The sequence below is a fragment of the Pristis pectinata genome, chromosome 2 (assembly GCF_009764475.1).
Source record: "Pristis pectinata isolate sPriPec2 chromosome 2, sPriPec2.1.pri, whole genome shotgun sequence".
In the NCBI taxonomy this organism is placed as follows: domain Eukaryota; kingdom Metazoa; phylum Chordata; class Chondrichthyes; order Rhinopristiformes; family Pristidae; genus Pristis; species Pristis pectinata.
This window is the reverse complement of record NC_067406.1, coordinates 8,060,891-8,080,248: the sequence shown is the minus strand read 5'-3', so window position 1 is coordinate 8,080,248 and position 19,358 is coordinate 8,060,891. Positions and strand designations below refer to the sequence as shown.

Sequence of the window (19,358 nt, the reverse complement as noted above, 5' to 3'; positions counted from 1 at the left end):
AATGCAGCATTGCAACTATGATCCACGATGCCTGTGGCACGGAGCTTACAGGCATGCAGGCCAGGAAGTATCAGGCAACAGGTTAGCTCTTAGGAGCTTCTCTTCGTCTCTCTGCCATCCATCCAGCTGGTTGAGGAGCACAGTGCCCCTGCTGGCAGTCAGTTACCAGGTCTCAGGATGTCAGGGCTATAACAGGTCGAGTGGCTCCCATGTCCGAGAGAGAACCATAGAACCATACCATAGAACCATACAGCACAAAACAGGCCCTTCAGCCCACCATGTTGTGCCGTCCATCAAACCACCCTCACGCTACCTAACCCTTTCCTCCCACATATCCCTCTATCTCACATTCCTCCTTATGCCTATCCAACAAGCTCTTGAACCTGTCCAATGTATCTGCCTCCACCACCACCCCAGGCAGTGCATTCCATGCACCAACCACTCTCTGGGTGAAAAACCTCCCCCTGACATCTCCCCTGAACCTCCCACCCATAACCTTAAAGCCATGCCCTCTCGTCTTGAGCATTGGTGCCCTGGGAAGGAGGCACTGACTGTCTACTCTATCTATTCCTCTCAATATTTTATATACCTCTATCATGTCTCCTCTCATCCTCCTCCTTTCCAGTGAATAAAGCCCTGGCACCTTAAGCCTCTCCTCATATTCAATACTCTCTAATCCAGGCAGCATCCTGGTAAATCTCCTCTGCACCCTCTCCAACACCTCCACATCCTTCCTATAATGAGGCGACCAGAACTGAACACAGTACTCCAAGTGTGGCCTAACTAGAGTTTTGTAAAGCTGCATCATCACTTTGCGGCTCTTAAACTCAATCCCGCGATTTATGAAAGCTAACATCCCATTGACCTTCTTAACTGCTCTTTCCACCTGTGAGGCAAATTTCAATGAACTGTGAATATGAACCCCCAGATCCCTCTGCTCCTCCACACTGCCAAGTACCTTGCCGTTTACCCAGTACTCTGCCCTGGAGTTTGTCCTTCCAAAGTGTACCACCTCCCACTTCTCCGGATTGAACTCCATCTGCCACTTGTCCGCCCAGCTCTACATCCTATCAATATCCCTCTGTAAGCTCCGACAGCCCTCCACACTATCCACAACACTGCCGATCTTAGTGTCGTCCGCAAACTTACTAACCCAGCCTTCCACCCCCTCATCTAAGTCATCTGTAAATATCACAAAAAAGTAGAGGTCCCAGAACCGATCCCTGCGGGACACCACTAGTCACTGCCTTCCAATCCGAGGGCACTCCTTCCACCACAACCCTCTGCTTTCTACATGCAAGCCATTTCCTAATCCACACAGCCAAGCCTCCCTGGATCCCTTGGCCTCTGACCTTCTGAAGAAGCTTACCATGAGGAACCTTATCAAACGCCTTACTAAAATCCATGTAGACCACATCCACTGCACTGCCCTCATCAATCTTCCTAGTCACCTCCTCAAAGAACTCTATCAGGCTTGTGAGGCAAGATCTTCCCTTCACAAAGCCATGCTGGCTGTCCCGAATCAGTCCATGATTCTCTAGGTGTTCATAAATCCTATCCCTTAGAATCCTTTCTCACAGACGTGAGACTCACCGGTCTATAATTCCCTGGACTATCCCTATTGTCTTTTTTGAACAAGGGGACAACATTCGCAACCCTCTAATCCTTTGGCACCATCCCCGTGGACAACGAGGACTCAAAAATCCTTACCAGCGGTTCAACAATCTCCTCCCTAGCCTCTCGAAGCAGCCTGGGGAAAATCCCATCAGGCCCCGGAGATTTATCTGTCTTAGTATTATTTAACAATTTCAACACATCCTCTCTCTTGATATCTACAACCTCGAGAACATTACCCCTACCAGCACTCTCTTCCGCGTCATCGAGACCCCTCTCCTTGGTGAATACTGAAGAGAAGTATTCATTGAGAACTTCTCCCACTTCCGCCGCCTCCAGGCACATTCTCCCACCTTTGTCTTTAATTCGACCTACCTTTACCCTGGCCATCCTCCTACCCTGCACGTACTTGAAAAAGGCCTTGGGATTTTCCTTAACCCTACTAGCCAACACCTTTTCATGTCCCCTTCTAGCTCTCCTCAGCCCTTTCTTAAGTTCCTTCCTTGCTACCCTATATTCCTCACGGGCCCTGTCTGAACCTTGCTGCTTATACCTCAGGTATGTTACCTTCTTCTCCCTAACTAGTCGTTCCACCTCTCTCGTCACCCACGGTTCCTTCACCCTGCCATTCCTTCTCTGCCTCACTGGGACATATTTATCCCTAACATCCTGCATAAGATCCCTGAACATCGACCACATCTCCATGGTACATTTTCCTTCAAAAAGGACATCCCAATTTACACTCCCAAGTTCTCTCCTTATAGCCTCATAGTTCACCCTTCCCCAATTAAAAATTGTCCTCTCTGCACCTGTCCCTGTCCATGACAAATTTAAAGGTTATGGAGCAATGGTCACTGTGCCCCAAATGCTCACCCACCAATAGATCCTTCACCTGTCCCGGTTCATTTCCTAAAACTAGATCTAACATGGCATTCCCTCTAGTCGGCCTGTCAACATACTGCATCAGGAATCCCCCCTGGACACATTTAACAAATTCCGTCCCATCTAAACCTTTGGCACTAAGCAGGTTCCAGTCTATATTTGGGAAGTCGAAGTCTCCCATTATAACAACCCTGTTATTTTTGCTTCTCTCCAAATACTGCCTGCCAATCTGCTCCTCTATATCTGTACTGCTACCGGGGGGCCTATAGAATACTCCTAGTAGAGTAACTGCTCCTTTCTTGTTCCTTAACTCCACCCATACGGACTCTAGAGATGATCCTTCTACAACATCCATCTTTTCCACAGCCATAACAGTGTCCCTGACCAGTATCGCCACCCCTCCTCCTCTTCTCCCCCCTTCCCTATCCCTCTTAAAACACTGAAAACCAGGAATATTCAATATCCACTCCTGTCCTGACATCAGCCAGGTCTCAGTAATAGCCACGATATCATAGTCCCCCATACTTATCCAAGCCCTCAGTTCATCCCCCTTATTCCTGACACTTCTTGCATTGAAGTAAACACACTTCAGTCCATCTACCTTACTACTTTTATAGCCTGTATTCTGCTTCTCCTTCCCCAAAGCCTCTCTACCTGTTTGATCTGACTTTTCCCCATTCCCTTCTTCCTCTGACCTACTCCTCCGGTTCCCTTCCCCCTCACAAACTAGTTTAAACCCTCCCGAACCACCCGAGCAAATCTCGCCGCAAGGATATTAGGCCCCTTCTGGTTCGGGTGTAACCCGTCCTCTCTGTACAGGTCCCACCTTCCCGAGAAAAGATCCCAATGATCCAGAAATCTAAAACCCTTCCTCCTGCACCAACTTCTCAGCCACGCATTTATCTGTCACCTCCTCCTATTCGTGCCTTCACTATCACGTGGCACCGGCAGCAATCCTGAGATTGCTACCCTTGAGGTCCTGTTCCTCAATCTTCTGCCTAGCTCCCTGAACTCGCTCTTCAGGACCTCATCCCCCTTCCTACCTATGTTGTTGGTCCCAACATGGACCCACAACTTCTGGCTGCTCTCCCTCCCGCTCAAGAATCCTGTGGACCCGATCAGTGACATCCCGGACCCTGGCACCTGGGAGGCAACATACCATCTGGGATTCATGCTCACTGCCACAGAACCTCCTGTCTGTTTCCCTGACTATTGAGTCCCCTATCACTACCGCATGTCTCTTTCCCACCCTTCCCTTCTGAGCAGCAGTACCAGTCCCAGTGCCAGAGACCTGGTAACTGCAGCTAGGCCCCTGCAGGTCATCCCCCTCAACAGCTTCCAAGGCAGAAAACCTGTTACTGAGGGGAACAGCCTCCGGGGCTCTCTGTCCTGTCTGCCTGCCTGACTTCTTCTTCCTCTTCCCTCCCCTGACAGTCACCATTCTATCTGCCTCCTGAACCTCAGATGTATCTGCTCTAAGGGGGGGTGACTGTCACCTGATGGACCGTGTCTACATAACTCTCTCCCTCCCTTATGCTGCGCAGTGTTTGTAGCTGCGACTCCAGCTCGTCAACTCTGAGCTGAAGTTCGTCCAGCCTCAAGCACTTACTGCAGATGTGGCCGTCTTGGACCGCAGCAAGGTCCACGAGTTCCCACATCAAACAGCTGCAGCACACCACCATGTCCTCCATCTGACTACCTTTCTTTTTTCCCTAGTTAGTCCCACCTACAAATCTATAGTAAACAACAGGTAAACCTTTCCTTTACCTACTTACCAGCTACTTACCCTCCTTGCCCCTTCATGCCGAAGCCCCTTGAGCCAAAGCCCAGAACATTCTGCTGCCACTCACTCCGCTGCCCGCTCCGACGCTGCCCGCTCTGTAGGCTGTTTCCTTTTTTAAGCTGTCCGCGCCGCGCCTGCGCAGTCCAGTCCCCACTCGACTAGTTAGAAAAAACTTATAAAAGTCTAACCCTTACACTAAAAATCCTAACAAAAACTAACCCTTACACTTAAAAACCCTAATAAAAGTGATAAACAGAGAAAACACTTAGCTGCTGCGAAGTCCTCCGAACCGAAGCCTGAGTCATCCAGAGAGTGTTGGAGTGCTTGGGTCAACTGCTGACCACAAGAGCCACATGCTGCCGGGGTATTGGAATTGGAACTAGAATGGGTTTATTATTGTCACATGTATTCTGAGGTACAGTGAAAAACTGAGGTACTGTGAAAAACTTGTTTTGCATGCCACCCATGCAAATCATTCTGTCACAATAGTACATTGAGGTAGTACAGGAGAAAAGCAATAACAGAATGCAGAATAAAGTGTTACAGTTACAGAGAAAGTGCAGTGCAGGCAGACAATGAGGTGCAAGGCCATAACGAGGTAGATTGTGCGGTCAAGGGTCCATCTTTTGTACTAGGGAGCCATTCGATAGTCTTATAACAGCGGGATAGAAGCTGTGGGGAGGGTTTGGACTGGTTGGGACTGTTTTCCTTGGAGTGAAGGAGGCTGAGGGGTGACCTTACAGAAGCATGTAAGTTTATGAGATGCATGGATAGATAGTCAAAATCTTTTACCTCTGGTAGGGGTATCAAAAACAAGAAGGCACAGGTTTAAGGTGAGAGGGAGGGGTTTTAAAGGGGACCTGAGGGGTAAAAGTGGTTGATAACTGGAACTCACTGCCAAAAGCGGTGGTGGAATCAGGTATATTCACCACATTGTTAAATTAATTTATTATTGTCACATGTACAGTGAAAAACTTTGTTTTGCATGTCATCCAGGCACAGCATTTCATTACAACAGTGTATTGGGGTAGTACAAGGGAAAACAATAATAGAAAGCAGAGTACAGTGTTACAGCTACAGGGAAAGTGCAGTGCAGGCAGACAATAAGGTGCAAGGTCATAACGAGTTAGATTGTGAGGTCAAGGGTCCATCTTATCGTACTAGGGCACCGTTCAATAGTCTTATAACAGCGGGATAGAAGCTGTCCTTGAGCCTGGTGGTACGTGCTTTCAGGCTTTTGTATCTTCTGCCTGATGGGAGGGGGGAGAAGAGAGAATGACCCGGGTGCGTGGGGTCTTTGATTATGCTGGCTGCTTTACCGAGGCAGCGAGAAGTGTAGACCCGCTGCCTCAGTAAAGCAGCCAGCATAATCAAAGATGGATCCTATGGAGGAGTGGCTGGTTTCTGTGATGTACTGAGCTGTGTCCACAACTCTCTGCAGTTTCCTGCATCCACATTGCCTTTTTGTAGTCTCTGATTTGCTCAGACCTAGCCCCGGCTATTGCTGGGGGTTTTAATTATGCATCTGACTGTACCCTAGCTGGTGTCTGCCAGTAAACAAGGAGGGCTCGAACTGAAGTGAAAACAGCAAATGCTGACAATGCAGTAAGTGGAGAGAGAAACAAGAGTTAACATTTCAGCACTGAGAGCTTTCATCAGAACTGGGGATGAGAGGAAAAAGTTAATGGGAAAGAAACAAAACTGATGGAATCAAACACAGAAAAGTCAAGTTGAGTGTATTGTCAACACACAAAATGCTGGAAGAACTCAGCAGGTCAGGCAGCACCTATGCTCAGGTATGTAGATATTGAGGAAAAAAACCCAGCCATGATTGAATGGTGGAGCAGACTTGATGGGCCGAATGGCCTAATTCTCTCTGGTATTTTATGGTTTTATAGTTTTATATTAATCCAGTAACATAACCACTGTTTTATTGTACCCCAGTGAATGTAGAAGGTGATTGTATTGTGGGGAACTGATAAAGTGGATGGAAGGTTGTCATGATCAAATAACAAAACAAAAGGTTGGTCAAGATGAGGTGTAAATGGAAGAGGATTTAGGAACGAGATTAAGAAGCAGGACTCGATGGTGGTGATCTCCAATCAAAGATAAAAGGGATGCAGAGGCATGTGTGCATAGTTAGAAATGGGTGTGCCTTACAAGTATGAACCTAACTGACTGAATGACCCCCTACTGTAGAGTATATATTCTATCATTCCTGGTGAGTACTAGTGAAGCGAGAGAGGAAGTGGAGAGTTTCCTGGAATAAATAATTGGTAATTGGTGTATTATTGTCACATGCACCGAGATACAGTGAAAAGCTTTTGTATGGGTGCCATCCAGGCAGATCATTCCATACATAAGTACATCGAGGTGGTACAAAAAGGAAAAACAAAATGCAGAATATAGTGCTTAGAATTGGGATTTAAAAGGGTCAAAATGAAAGCCGTTTATTGTCATGTGCACAAGTCCATGTGCGCACAGGTGCAATGAAAAACTTACTTGCAGCAGCATCACAGGCACATAGCATCAGATAAGCAGCAGTCACAAGAAAAACAAAAATTAAGCATAAATGAAGCACAATTTTTACAAGAAAGAACACAATTAGAATAAAAAGGTCAATTTTAGTGCAAAATGATCGAAGCTGTCATAATGTTGCTGAACTGTAGTGATTAGGGTTGTGCTGGTTGGTTCAAGAACTGAATGGTTGAAAGGAAGTGGCTGTTCTTGAACTGGTTATAATAAATGTAATGAATAGATCTGCTGAGAGCAGCTCGCAAAGAGTTGTTACGACTCCGGCCCCATCTTGTTGCATAATTCCTTTACAATGAGAATTCTTTATTACTTTCTATATCTCTAGTGTTACAGGGATCTGAGCCCCAAACTGTGCCTGTGTTCTCTATTGGATGTGTGCATCGAGCTTGCACTGTGTGTGTGTGTGTGTGTGTGTGTGTGTAGTGTGAGCATGTGGAGTGTGTGTGTGTCTGTGTGTGTGGAGAGTGTGTGTTTGTGTGTCATGTGTTTGTGTGTGTCATGTGTTGGTGTGTGTAGTGTGTGTGTAGTGTGAGTGTGTGGAGTGTGTATGTGTGTGTGTGGAGTGTATGCGTTTGTGTGTGTCGTGTGTGTGTGTCGTGTGTTTGCGTGTGTGTGTGGAGTTTGTGTACTTGTGTGTGTCATGTGTCTGGAGAATGTATATGTTTGTGTTTGTGTATGTGTGGAGTGTATATGTGTGTGTGGTGTGCGAAGTGTGTGTGCGTATGTGTGTGTATGGAGTGTGTATGTACATGTGTATGTGTGGAGTGTGTGTGTACGTGTGTATGTGTGGTGTGTATGTGTGGTGTGTGTGTGTCTACACGTGACTGATGCCCACCTTTCTCTACCCAGGCTACTCCCGCAACACCAACAGCGTCTCCCCCCGTGGCTATGTGACCAGCTCCACACCGCAGCAGTCCAACTACAACACCAGCAGCATGAATGGATACGGGAACACCGGGATGGCCAATCTGGGAATACCGGGCTCCCCGAGCTTCCTGAACGGGTCGACTGCCAACTCCCCCTATGCCAGTAAGTTGCACAAAGCCATCGGGAGGCTGAGGAACGAGTCATTAACACTGTCAGAGATACAAGAGACTGCAGATGCTGGAATCTGAGGCTAAAAGCAATCTGCTGGAGGAACGCAGTGGGTAGGGCAGCACCTGTGGAGGACAAAGGGATGGTAGGTGTTTCAGGCTGTGACCCTGCATCAGTCCCGAAACTTCGACTATTCCTTTCCTTCCACAGACTCTGTTCAACCCGCTGAGTTTCTCTGTGTTCCTCTGAGCAGTTTGTTTCGTAATGCCATCATTGTCCCTTCAACCATTTGGAGATTGAGTGGGATAAATGTTGGCCCTCAGTTAATGGGTGGAGTGGCCTTGGATGCCTGCTTCTCCAACTTGAGGAACTTGGGAGAAAGGAGTTTAATGTGACTCCTATTGACGCACACTAGCACTCAAATTTCAGAATGATACCCTGCACCCCCAGCACGCACACACCCGCACACTCACACATACACACATGCATACTCACACACACACACACACGCGCGCAAGCACATTCACACACACAATTGCATACACACACACACACACACACACACATTCACGCACACTATTGCATTCACACACATGCATGCATACTCACACACATGCACAATCACACACACACGCATACACTCACACATGCATGCACAGTCACGCACACACATATAAATACACACGTGCGCCTCATACTCTATTGGCCACTAGGTCCTTGTCATGGGCAACTCACCACAGTGGACCTATACAATAGCACAGTGGCTAAATATACAGGGATCTGGAACCTGAGACACGAGTTTAAGACCCATCCAATGCATCTGAGAAATTCAGTGCAGTTAATTAAATAAATCTGGGTTGAAAAAAAATTAAGTGATGGTGACCACGAAGTGATTGGATTGTCGTGGAAACCCATTTGGTTCACCAATGTCCTTAATAAAATAAAATCTTACTCGGTTTGGCCTGTATATGACTCCAGATCTCAACCGTTTCCTGATGCTAGGTTTCGAGAGCAGTAAGAGCTCATTCAATGCCATGTGTGTTGACCTACATCTCGGCCCCTCCTTGAGTGCCAACATGTATCCCCTTGATATCTGCCCAGTGTTGCAGTCATGCTGTTGTGTTCTCCTCTGGTAGCTTCCCCTGCCGCACTCTCTTCCCATGGTGACTCTACCCCTGACATTTTCTCATTCTTCCCTGTCAATGTGATCTTTGCAGTAAAACAGAAGAGCGCCTTTGCTCCTGTGGTTCGACCTCAGACCTCTCCGCCCCCCACCTGCACCGGATCCAGTGGGAACAGCATGCAAGGTGATGTCATAGACCTTCTCACCAATAACCCCCCTCTCCCTTGCACTTTTACTCCTTTTCTCTAGCTAGTACTAGTTTCGATTCTGGGAGGGTCGGGTTGGCTGAGGTCAGGGACCAGCATTTGGACAACCCAAGACATACTTTGGTACCATTGAGATTGAGGGCTTGGGCTTCTCTGCTGGCAGTGAGCAGTGAGGATAATTTCACGAGGGAAGGGTTATTATTGAAATAAAAACCCACAGTTGCTAGAAATCGGAAATAAAAACAGAAAACGCCAGGAGCACTCAGCAGCTCTACAATCGACGAGATGGCCTCCATGACTTATCCCCATGGCAATCCTGGTCTCACCCAATATTACCTTTGTCCCATCTATTCCCCCCCACCTTCCCCTTCTCTGCAACTTTAAATTAAATTGTTTTCTCTCTTTTCCAGTTGTAGCGAAAGGTCTAGGACCTCAAATGTTGACTGAAGTTCTTTCTGCCAATGCTACCTGACCTGCCGAGTGTTTCCAGCAGATTCCATTTCTGTTTCCCGAGTATAATTGCGGTGAAAGTGCCCCACAAAAAGTTGATGGTGCCCCACTCCCTTCTTGCCTGTGTGGTCCTACCCCAGCACTAGCTTTTCATGAGTCTGCTCCTCCATGGAAATGCAGATTCCAGATTCTCCAGAGAAGTTTCCACTTGCCTGGTTGAGTGCCGATCCAACAAGTCTCAAGAAGCTTCACATCATCCAGGTCAATGCAACCATAGAGTTATACAGCGTGAAAAATAGGCCCAATTCATCCGTGCCAACCAAGTTGTCTGACCGAGCTAGACCCATGACCTGCATTTGACCCATTTCCCTCTAAACTTTTCCTATCCATGTACCTGTCCAAATGTCTTTTAAATGTTGTAACTATACCTACCTTTCCCACTTCCTCTGGCAGCTCGTTCCATATACCCATCACCCTCTGTGTGAAGAAGTGGCCCCTCAGGTCCCCTTTAAATCTTTCCCCTCTCACTTTAAACCTATGCCCTCCAGTTTTGGACTCCCCTACACCAGCAAAAAGACTGTGATCATCTGCCTTATGATTTTATAAACCCCTATTAGGTCACCCCTCAGCCTCCTTCGCTCCGGGAAAAATAGTCCCAGCCTGTCCAACCTCTCTCTATAACTCAAGCCCCTCCGGTCCCAGTAACGATCTCATAATTTTTTTTACTGCACCCTCTCCAGTTTGGTGACATCCTCCCTAAAGCAGAACAGAACAGTACGCAGTACTGAATGTGGCCTTATCAATGTCTTGTACAGCTGTAATATGACGTCTCAACTCCTGTACTCAATATCCGGACCGATGAAGGCAAGCATGCCAAACGCCTTCTTCATCACCCTGTGTTGCCACAGTGAAGAGACTCTCAGACCCCTTTCTGCCACTCTAATTCTGGCATAGATAGGGTGGACAAGCAATATCTTCTTCCCGTTATTGAGCGATCCAATACCAGAGGGCATGCATTTAAGGTGAGGGGGGTAGGATCAGAACAGACGTGAGTTTTTTGCTGAGAGAGTGGTGGATGCCTGGAATGCCTTGCCTGATAGGGTGGTGGAGGCAAATTCATTGGGGGCTTTTAAGAGGAGGTTGGATGGGCACATGAATGAGAGGAAAATGGAGGGACATGGGTATTGTGTAAGTAGGAGGGATTAGCTATGTCAGCACAACTACGTCGGCCTGTTCTGTACTGTACTGTTCTATGTTCTAAACATTTATTCCTGGTACACAGCAGCTGCAGTGTGTGCCAACTACAAAATGCTCTGTAGTTACTTGCCTAAGTTATCCTGACAGCAGCTCCCAAAAGCAGGAGGGGCAGGAGGAGCAGGTGCATGGGAACACTGCCATCTCATTTCTCACATTTGCTTAGGACATAGGCCTTTCGGCCCATTGAATCTCTGCCAGCTCTCAAGAGTCCCATCAGTCCCATTGCCCGACTTATTTCCCTGTAACCTGATCTCTCACACATGACCCCCGACTTACTGACCACATGCCTACGCTAGGGACAACTCAGTCACCAACCATCACGTGCTTGGGGCATGAGAGGAAGTCAGAACATCTGGGGGGGGGGAGGTAACCCACGCGGTCGCAGGGAGAACGTGCAAACTCCATGCAGGCAGCACCGGAGGTCAGGATCGAATCCGGGTTGCTGGAGCCATGAGACAGCAACACAATCTACTCTGTCCCCGCGCCTTGAAAGGAAAGATTCTGCAAGGCTTTGGGGAGAGGACAACAGAATGGGACTTGCTGGATTGACCTTACATACAGCTGACGTGGACTTGATGGGCCGAGTGGCCTTGTCCCATTCTCTAAACGCTCTGTGATTCTGTACAACATCCATTAAAATTTGGAGGATTTCAACTTGTTGCCAGTAACGTTCCCATGGGTCTTGATTCCCCTATATCAGGTAACCTGGAAGTCACTTCACCATTGACCCTGCTGCTAGTAATGGAAGATGCTCCTTCCTTCTGTTCACTTGTTGAATGAACATAGAACAATACAGCACAGGAATAGGCCCTTCAGCCCATCATATCTGTGCCAAGCATGATGCCAAATTAAACTAAATCTCCTCCTCCTACACATGGTCTATGTCCCTCCATTCCCTGCCTCTCATGTGCCTGTCTAAATGCTTCTTAAACATTGCTATTGTATCTGCTTCCACCACTTCTCCTGGCAGCAGGTTCTAGGCACCAACACTCTCTGTGTAAAAAAAAACTTGCCTCATAAATCTCCTATAAACTTTCCCCCTCGCACCTTAAACCTATGCTCTCTAGTATTTGACATTTCCACCCTGAGAAGTAGACTCTGAGTCTGTACTCTATCTGTGCCTCTCATAACTTCCTATCGGGTCTCCCCTCAGCCTCCGCTGCTACAGAGAAAACAACCCAGGTTTATCCTACCTTTCCGTATAGCTAGCACTCTCTAATCCAGTCAACATCCTGGTGAACCTCTTCTGTACCCTATCCAAAGCCTACACAACCTTCCTGTAATGTGGCAACCAGAATACTCCAAGTGTGGCCTAACCAAAGATATATACAGCTGCAACATGACTTTCTGACTCTTATATTCAATTTCTGATTAAAACCTTCATACTCAACACCCCGACCAATGAAGGCAAGCATGCTGTACACTTTCTTTGCCACATTCTGTACTTGTGTTGCCACTTTTAAGGAGAGCTACGGACTTGCAAGATCCCTTTGTCCATCAATGCTCCTGAGAGTCCTGCCATTTACTGTATACTTTTCTCTTACATTTGACCTCCCAAGGATAGAAGTTATTCACTTCATGCAGAATGAGGGTGGGGCCCATTAAAACATGCACCTGCTCACTTTCAACAGAGCTTCAAGGAAGCTGGGCTCTCTCTTCATCCCAAGTGCTTCACATTGGAGAGCAGGTAATGGGATGTCCCTTAGACTGAAAATCATCAACAGGTTTATGTAGCTTGTGTAGGCTTTGGATAGGGTACAGAAGAGGTTCGCCAGGATGATGCCTGGATTAGAGAGTATTGGTATTGGTATTGGTTTATTATTGTCACTTGTACCGAGGTGCAGTGAAAAACTTGTCTTGCATACCGATCGTACAGGTCAATTCATTACACAGCACAGTTACATTGAGTTAGCACAGAGTGCAATGAGGTAGTACAGGGTAAAACAATAACAGTACAGAGTAAAGTGTCACAGCTACAGAAGAAGTGCAGTGCAGGTAGACAATAAGGTGCAAGGTTACAACAAGGTAGATTGTGAGGTCAAGAGTCCATCTCATCGTATAAGGGAACTGCTCAATAGTCTTATCACAGTGGGATAGAAGCTGTCCTTGAGCCTGGTGGTACGTGCCCTCGGGCCCCTGTATCTTCTGCCTGATGGGAGAGGAGAGAAGAGAGAATGATCCGGGTGGGTGGGGTCTTTGATTATGCTGGTTGCTTCACCAAGGCAGCGAGAGGTGAAGACAAGAGTCCAAGGAGGGGAGGCTGGTGTCTGTGATGCGCTGGGCTGTGTCTACAACTCTCTGCAGTTACTTGCGATCCTGGGCAGAGCAGTTGCCATACTAGCTATAAGGAGAGGTTAGGCAAACATGGATTGCTTTCTCTGGAGCACCAGAAGCTGATCACCAGTGGAACATCATGGCAACACCGTGGTGCAGCTCGTTGAGCTGCTGCCTCAGAGCTCCAGAGATCCAAGTTCAATCCTGATCTCGGCTGCTGTCTGTCCGGAGCTTGCACATTCTCCCCATGACTGCATGGGTTTCCTTCGGGTTCTCCGGTTTCCTCCCAAAAATGTGCAGGTTGTAAGGTCAGTCGGCCACTGTAACATGTCCCTAGTGTGTAGGTGAGTGTTAGAAACATAATGGGGAGTCAAACTAAGTCAAATCGAGTCAACTCAAGTCAGGTCAAGTTTATTGTCATGTGCACCAGTACAGTGAGGTACAAGTACAATGAAAAACGCGCAGCAGCATCACAGGCACGTAGATTCAGACAACACACAAAACATAAATTATACATAATTTGTATAAGACAGGTTCCTGGATGGGAAAGGTTTAGCGGGATATGGGCCATACACAGGCAAATGGGACTAGCTTAGAAGGGTATCTCAGTTGGCATAGACCAGTTGGGCCGAAGGGCCTGTTACCCTGCTCTATGACTCTAGGCCTCTAAGACAGTGAAGAAAAAGACTGCAAAACAAGACATTAATACAAAAAAAATCAGAGACAAGTCAGTGGTAGTGCAAGAGGTGGACCCCAGTGTCAGGGGAATGTGGGGGGAACGTAATGGGCTTAGTATAGGATTAGTGTAAATGGGTGCTTGATGGTCAGCACTTACTTCACGAGCCAAAGGGCCTGTTTCCGTGCTATGTGATCTTATGTAGTGGGTGAAAGGGAAGTAGGAACTTTGATCTTCTCATTCTGGGTTGGGCTCTGGGCAAGAAATGTAGGAAAAGAGGTTAAAAGCAATCTAAAACGTGTTCTTTTCTTCCCTGTTCCTCCCCCTTTCCCAAGCCATGTCTGGCCTGATTGTGCCCCCAATGTAGAAGAAGAGGCCTGAGCGGTGAAGATGAAAAGCATTGTGCCCCACAAGCCAATGGACGGCCCACACTGGAGGCAAGGCTCAAGTCAGACCTCCTTTCATTTCTACCCCTCCCCCAACCCCCAAAATTCAAGACATTTCACGCGGCTACAATAATTTTTTTATCTGTGGACTACTGGGGATTTTATTTTCCTAAAAAGTTGGGATTATCTTGAGCAGTCGTTCGCGAGTTTAACGATCCGAGGCATTGATCAGGAGATGGACTCTCACTGCACTCACTCTCCATCCCATTCCCCTTTACATCCCCCAAACTCCCTGAGCTGGGCCAATGACAGTGGACCATCAGCTCTTTTTAGAAGTTGAACTGAGGAGAGGTACTTTATTTTCCCCCAATTCCGGTCCGGACGGAGAGAGGGAATGGCTTCGGCAGAACTCCTGGAGGAGAAAGAATATGACGTGAAAATTGGTGGTGGTGACAACAGAAAGACAAGAAGACCCTTCTGTGGATCGAAATTGGTTCTGCTCAGCTTCAGGGACCAGCCCGTGGGGAGAGATTGGGAGAGTGGACACGGCGGAATCAGTGGGGTCCCATGGATGCTCCATCAGTGCAGATCTGAGTCACTTGAGGAGCTTTGAACCCAAGTAGTTGGGGCGTGGTTTGTCATGGAATGATCAGTGTGCTGTTCCTTGGGCATGTTGGTACTGAGCATTGGGTCAATAGGTATTCCATCAACACCCTAATTATACTGTACCAGCAAACCATTTCTTTCCCTTTCTTCTTTTGCTTATTCGAGTGTTCATAGCTTCAACAGGTGGCTAATCCAATGATCTGTGGATGCCCATATTTCTAAGGCCTTCTCCCAATCACCAAGGCAACAAGCCTGGCAGAGAATGTCCCCGGCTGGCCACTCCTTCCTGACCCATCTGCTATCTCTGCACCATTGCCATAGCACCCTCCTCTCAGGTCCAGGACCATCCTGTTTGTAGAGCTTAACAGGTCCCAGGTGCTGTGGGGTTTCGCATTACCACCTTGCCCTTCAGCTCCGCAACTGAAAGGCAGTGTGGTAGCTGAGTGAAAATAATTTCCATTGTGTTTCTAACCCATTACTGGATGCATGATGGTGAGAGTTGGGGTCTGATCAGTCCTTGCAATGTGCATCATCCATGATTGTATTCAGGATGAAACATCATCAGTTAAATCCCACATTCAGAGCCTTTGACACAACACCTGAGCTGACACATCTAGTGCAACACTGAGGAGGTGCCCCTTGTAGGTGCTGCCTTTTAGGTGGGTTGGAGAGATCCCAGGACCTCTGTTTAGAACCATGGGGCTACTCACCCCAGCGTCCCCACCCGTGCTTAGCCCTCAGTCACCTCATTCATTTACTCGTTTTTTGTGGGAGTTTCCTGCACTCAAACACACTGCTGCCTTCCCTGTATCACGGCAGTGTCTACACTTCAGGAGTACTTTGTTCTTTGAGCTGAGATTGGGGAAGTGGCGCTGCAAGACTTTCATTAGCTGACAAAATAAAGACCACTATTTTATTCAGTTCCCCACTGGTGGCCAGTACTTTCCACTGGTGTCCAGAGGAGTCCAGTGTGGTCCACAGAGTCCTGTGCTGCCCCTGACCCCTATGTTTATTGCTGTTTTCTGGTGGTCACTGGTATCCAGTGCTGCCCACTGGTGTCCAGTTCTCTCTACTGCAGTCCAGTGCTGCTCACTGGTTTCTGCTAGAGGCCATTGTTTTGGTTTCCCAGCACCCACTGCTCTCTGCTCCATTGCTCAATGCTGCCCACTGGTTCCTCTGTGCCCAGTGCTGTCAGTTCCTTTGCTCAGTGCTGTCCAGTGCTGAATGCTGGTATCCACTGTGATGACCCAAGAGCAGGAATCAGAGAGGAGGAAGGAATATATTCCAGCAAACTGATCCCCGCCCCCCATGCCCTTACCTGATTATACTCTGTCCAACATTTCCCCACTGGCTGCAAGTTTCAGTCACATCAGGGATAAACAGGGACCAAACGGATTGAGCAAGATAGTGTATAAAGTGGTGATTGGAAAATTGCAAACTGGATGCTGCAGACAAGAGGTTAACAAGCAATTGTTTCGATAGCTCAGGGGGTTCATATGTTGTGTGTGGTCTGTGATCTTGTCGATGATGATTTCAATTCATTCATTGGATGTGGGCATTAGTCCCAACCCAACTGTTAATGCGCATCCCTAATGGAGTGACTTCTACCCTTGCAGAGGGCAAACAAGAGCCAAACAGATTGAATGCACAATTGAACTGGGTTGAAGCATAGACGTTGGGATGTTAGGTTGCAGTTGTACAAAATGTGCGCGAGGTTGCATTTGGAATATTGTGTTCAGTTTTGGTCATCCTCCAATGGGAAAAATGCTATTAAGCTGGAAAGAGTGCAGAGGAGATTTACGAGGATGTTGCTGGGATTTGAGGGATTGAGTTGTGGAGAGAGGTTGAGCAGGTCGGGATTTTATTCACTGGACCATAGGAGAATAGGGGGTGACCTTATTGAGGTGTATAAAATCAGGGGCATAGATAGGGTGGATGCACACAGTCTTTTTCCCAAGGTTGGGGAATCAAGAACTGGAGGACATAGGTTTAGTGTGAGAGGGGAGAGATTTAACAGGAACTTGAGGAGCAACTTTTTCACCCAGAGGGTGGTCAGTATATGGAATAAGCTGCCAGAAGAAATGGTGGAGGCAGGTACGTTACCAAGATTTTAAAGAGGGTTGGACAGGTACATGGATAGGAAAGGTTTAGAGGGATATGGGCCAAATGCAGGCAAACAGGACTAGTTTAGATGGGTATCTTGGTCGCTATGGACCAGTTAGGCCGAAGGGCCTGTTTCCATGCTGTATGACTCTATAAATTTATAAGACTATAGACCACCCCCTTCTCCCGGGAAATAAATGCAGCTCTTGCCAGTGATGTCCATAACCTGTGAATGATTTTTTAAATAACTTGCATTAATCTCATTTCAATGTACGTTTTTGCAGCTTAGGGTGGAGCCTTTCTTGAATACTTTAGCATCTCTATCACAGGCCTTGGGGCAAAGTTTCCACAGACTGAAGATAAGCATTAGTTTCACAAACAACATTGAAAATTATTTCTGAAGAATAGTATGGGTCTTATAGAAACCGGCTCAGAGAGAACAGTTTTCTCTATAACAACTACGCTTGCTGATATGCAATATTTTCTTTTTATAAGCCAGACTCACTTCTTGAGAAGTAAATCATTGACAAAGGGACTCTCAGAATCAGAATCAGGTTCATTATCACTAACACTCTGGATTACCCTGTAAAATATGGAGCAAAGTAGCTGTTGAAATGTGTTATTAAAGTGACCTCAGCAACATGAATCCTTCTATTCAGTCACTTTAATGGATCAAACTCAGCTGCTTTCAGAGGAACTGAGGCATATCAAAGTGCAAATAATCATTTTGAATCACATGTGCAAATCATATGTTAGAATAACATACATGCTCTGCTTCTGAAATTCATCCCTATTAATGCCAACACTCGGGGAATAACGCCTTTAATAGCTGACTCTAAGTGAAATAAGATCACATTTTCACAAAGTCAGATGTTGTGCCTTGGAGTAGGATCTCAGGGCATGTGTTGGCATCTCTTCACCTGCTGCTGGTTTGGTCTTAGTTTATTGTTGTCACATGTACAAAGATACAGGCTCAAGGACAGCTTCTCTCCCGCTCTTAAAAGGACCTCTTGTAGATAAAGATGATTTCTTGATCTCTCAATCTACCTCATCATGGCCCTTGCACCTTATTTGTCTACCTGCACTGCACTTTCTCTGTAACTGTAACACCACATTCTGCATTCTGTTTTATTATGCACTACCTTGATGTACTTTTGTTTGGAATGATCTGTCTGGATGGCATGCAAAACAAAGCTTTTCACTGTAACTCAGTACATGTGACAATAATAAACTAATTACTAAGCTTTTGTTTTGGGTGCCATCCAGACAGATCATTCCATGCATGATTACATCGAGGTATTAAAAAGAAAACAGAATGCAGAACATAGAACAGTACAGCACAGAACAGGCCCTTCGGCCCACAATGTTGTGCTGACATAGCTAATCGCTCCTAGCTACAGAATGCCCATATCCCTCCTGTTAAGTATCTCCCCCCTCACACTAAATCTATATCCTCTAATGCCCATCTAAGCCCCTTTTAAAAGACCCCAATGAATTTGCCTCCACCACCCTATCAGGCAACACATTCCAGGCATCCACCACCATATAGTGTTGCAGGTACAGAGAAAGTGCAGTGCAGGCAGACAATAAGGTGCGAGGGCCACAATGAGGTAGATTGGGAAATCAAGAGATGTGTGAAATCCATAATATCCGGGCTCAGGCTCTCCCAGGATCTGACCGCAGCCTCCAGTGCTTTATGAAGGTTGCTGGTGTTCCTCAACTCTACAGAACTCCCCTCGCTTGACCACCCTGTGTCCCTGCCCTGCCCTCCCTCCCAACCACAGGCAGACCTCATGCTGAAGGACACAAGCACCTGTTGTGCATTCGCCAGTTGACAGCTGTGCCTGTACCTATCACAGTCTGTGGGTTGCAGGGTCCTTCAGGCAGCTCATTAGTCTCAGGTAGGTGAAGAGATGGAAACAAATGCTTTGGTTTATTTGTACTGCATCACCTTTCTGCTATTAGGGTACGATTGGAGGGGGCAGGGACTGACTACACAGACGCACAGACACATGCACACACACAGGCACACATGCACAAATGTATGCACATATGCATGCACACACACGTGCACAGACACACATGCACAGATGTACACATGTACATATATAGGTGTACACACACAGACACATATGCAGGTATACACACAAAGGCACAAGCATGCACACACGTGGATACACTCAGTGACGCATGTATACCCAGACACAGACATACCCACTCAAATACAGACACAGACATATTTGCATACACAGCCACAAGTGTAAACATGCACAGAGACATATGCACATACGCACAGACACACACGGACACACTCAGTGATGCACATACACCTAGACATAGACATACCCACACAAATGCAGGCTGACCACCAGAAGCAGATACATCTGTGCGCAAACACACACACAGACACACACACACAGACACACAG

The 19,358-nt window shown here is 47.0% G+C and overlaps 1 protein-coding gene across 9 annotated transcripts in view; it reads left to right on the top strand.

Annotated features, from left to right (window-relative positions):
- Positions 1–14,326, top strand: part of LOC127581620 (transcription factor COE3-like) — a 408,223-nt gene extending 393,897 nt beyond the window's left edge. For 5 of the 9 annotated variants that reach the window (XM_052036201.1, XM_052036172.1, XM_052036153.1 and 2 more), the window contains 3 exons: positions 7,664–7,843; positions 8,959–9,156; positions 14,171–14,326. In XM_052036201.1, the coding sequence (XP_051892161.1) occupies positions 7,664–7,843; positions 8,959–9,156; positions 14,171–14,202 (410 nt within the window). In that variant the 3' untranslated portion in view covers positions 14,203–14,326. The remainder of the gene's footprint in view (positions 1–7,663; positions 7,844–8,958; positions 9,157–14,170) is intronic. The other 4 variants (XM_052036192.1, XM_052036181.1, XM_052036218.1 and 1 more) reach the window with 2 other exon arrangements.
- The last annotated feature ends 5,032 nt before the right edge of the window (positions 14,327–19,358 follow it).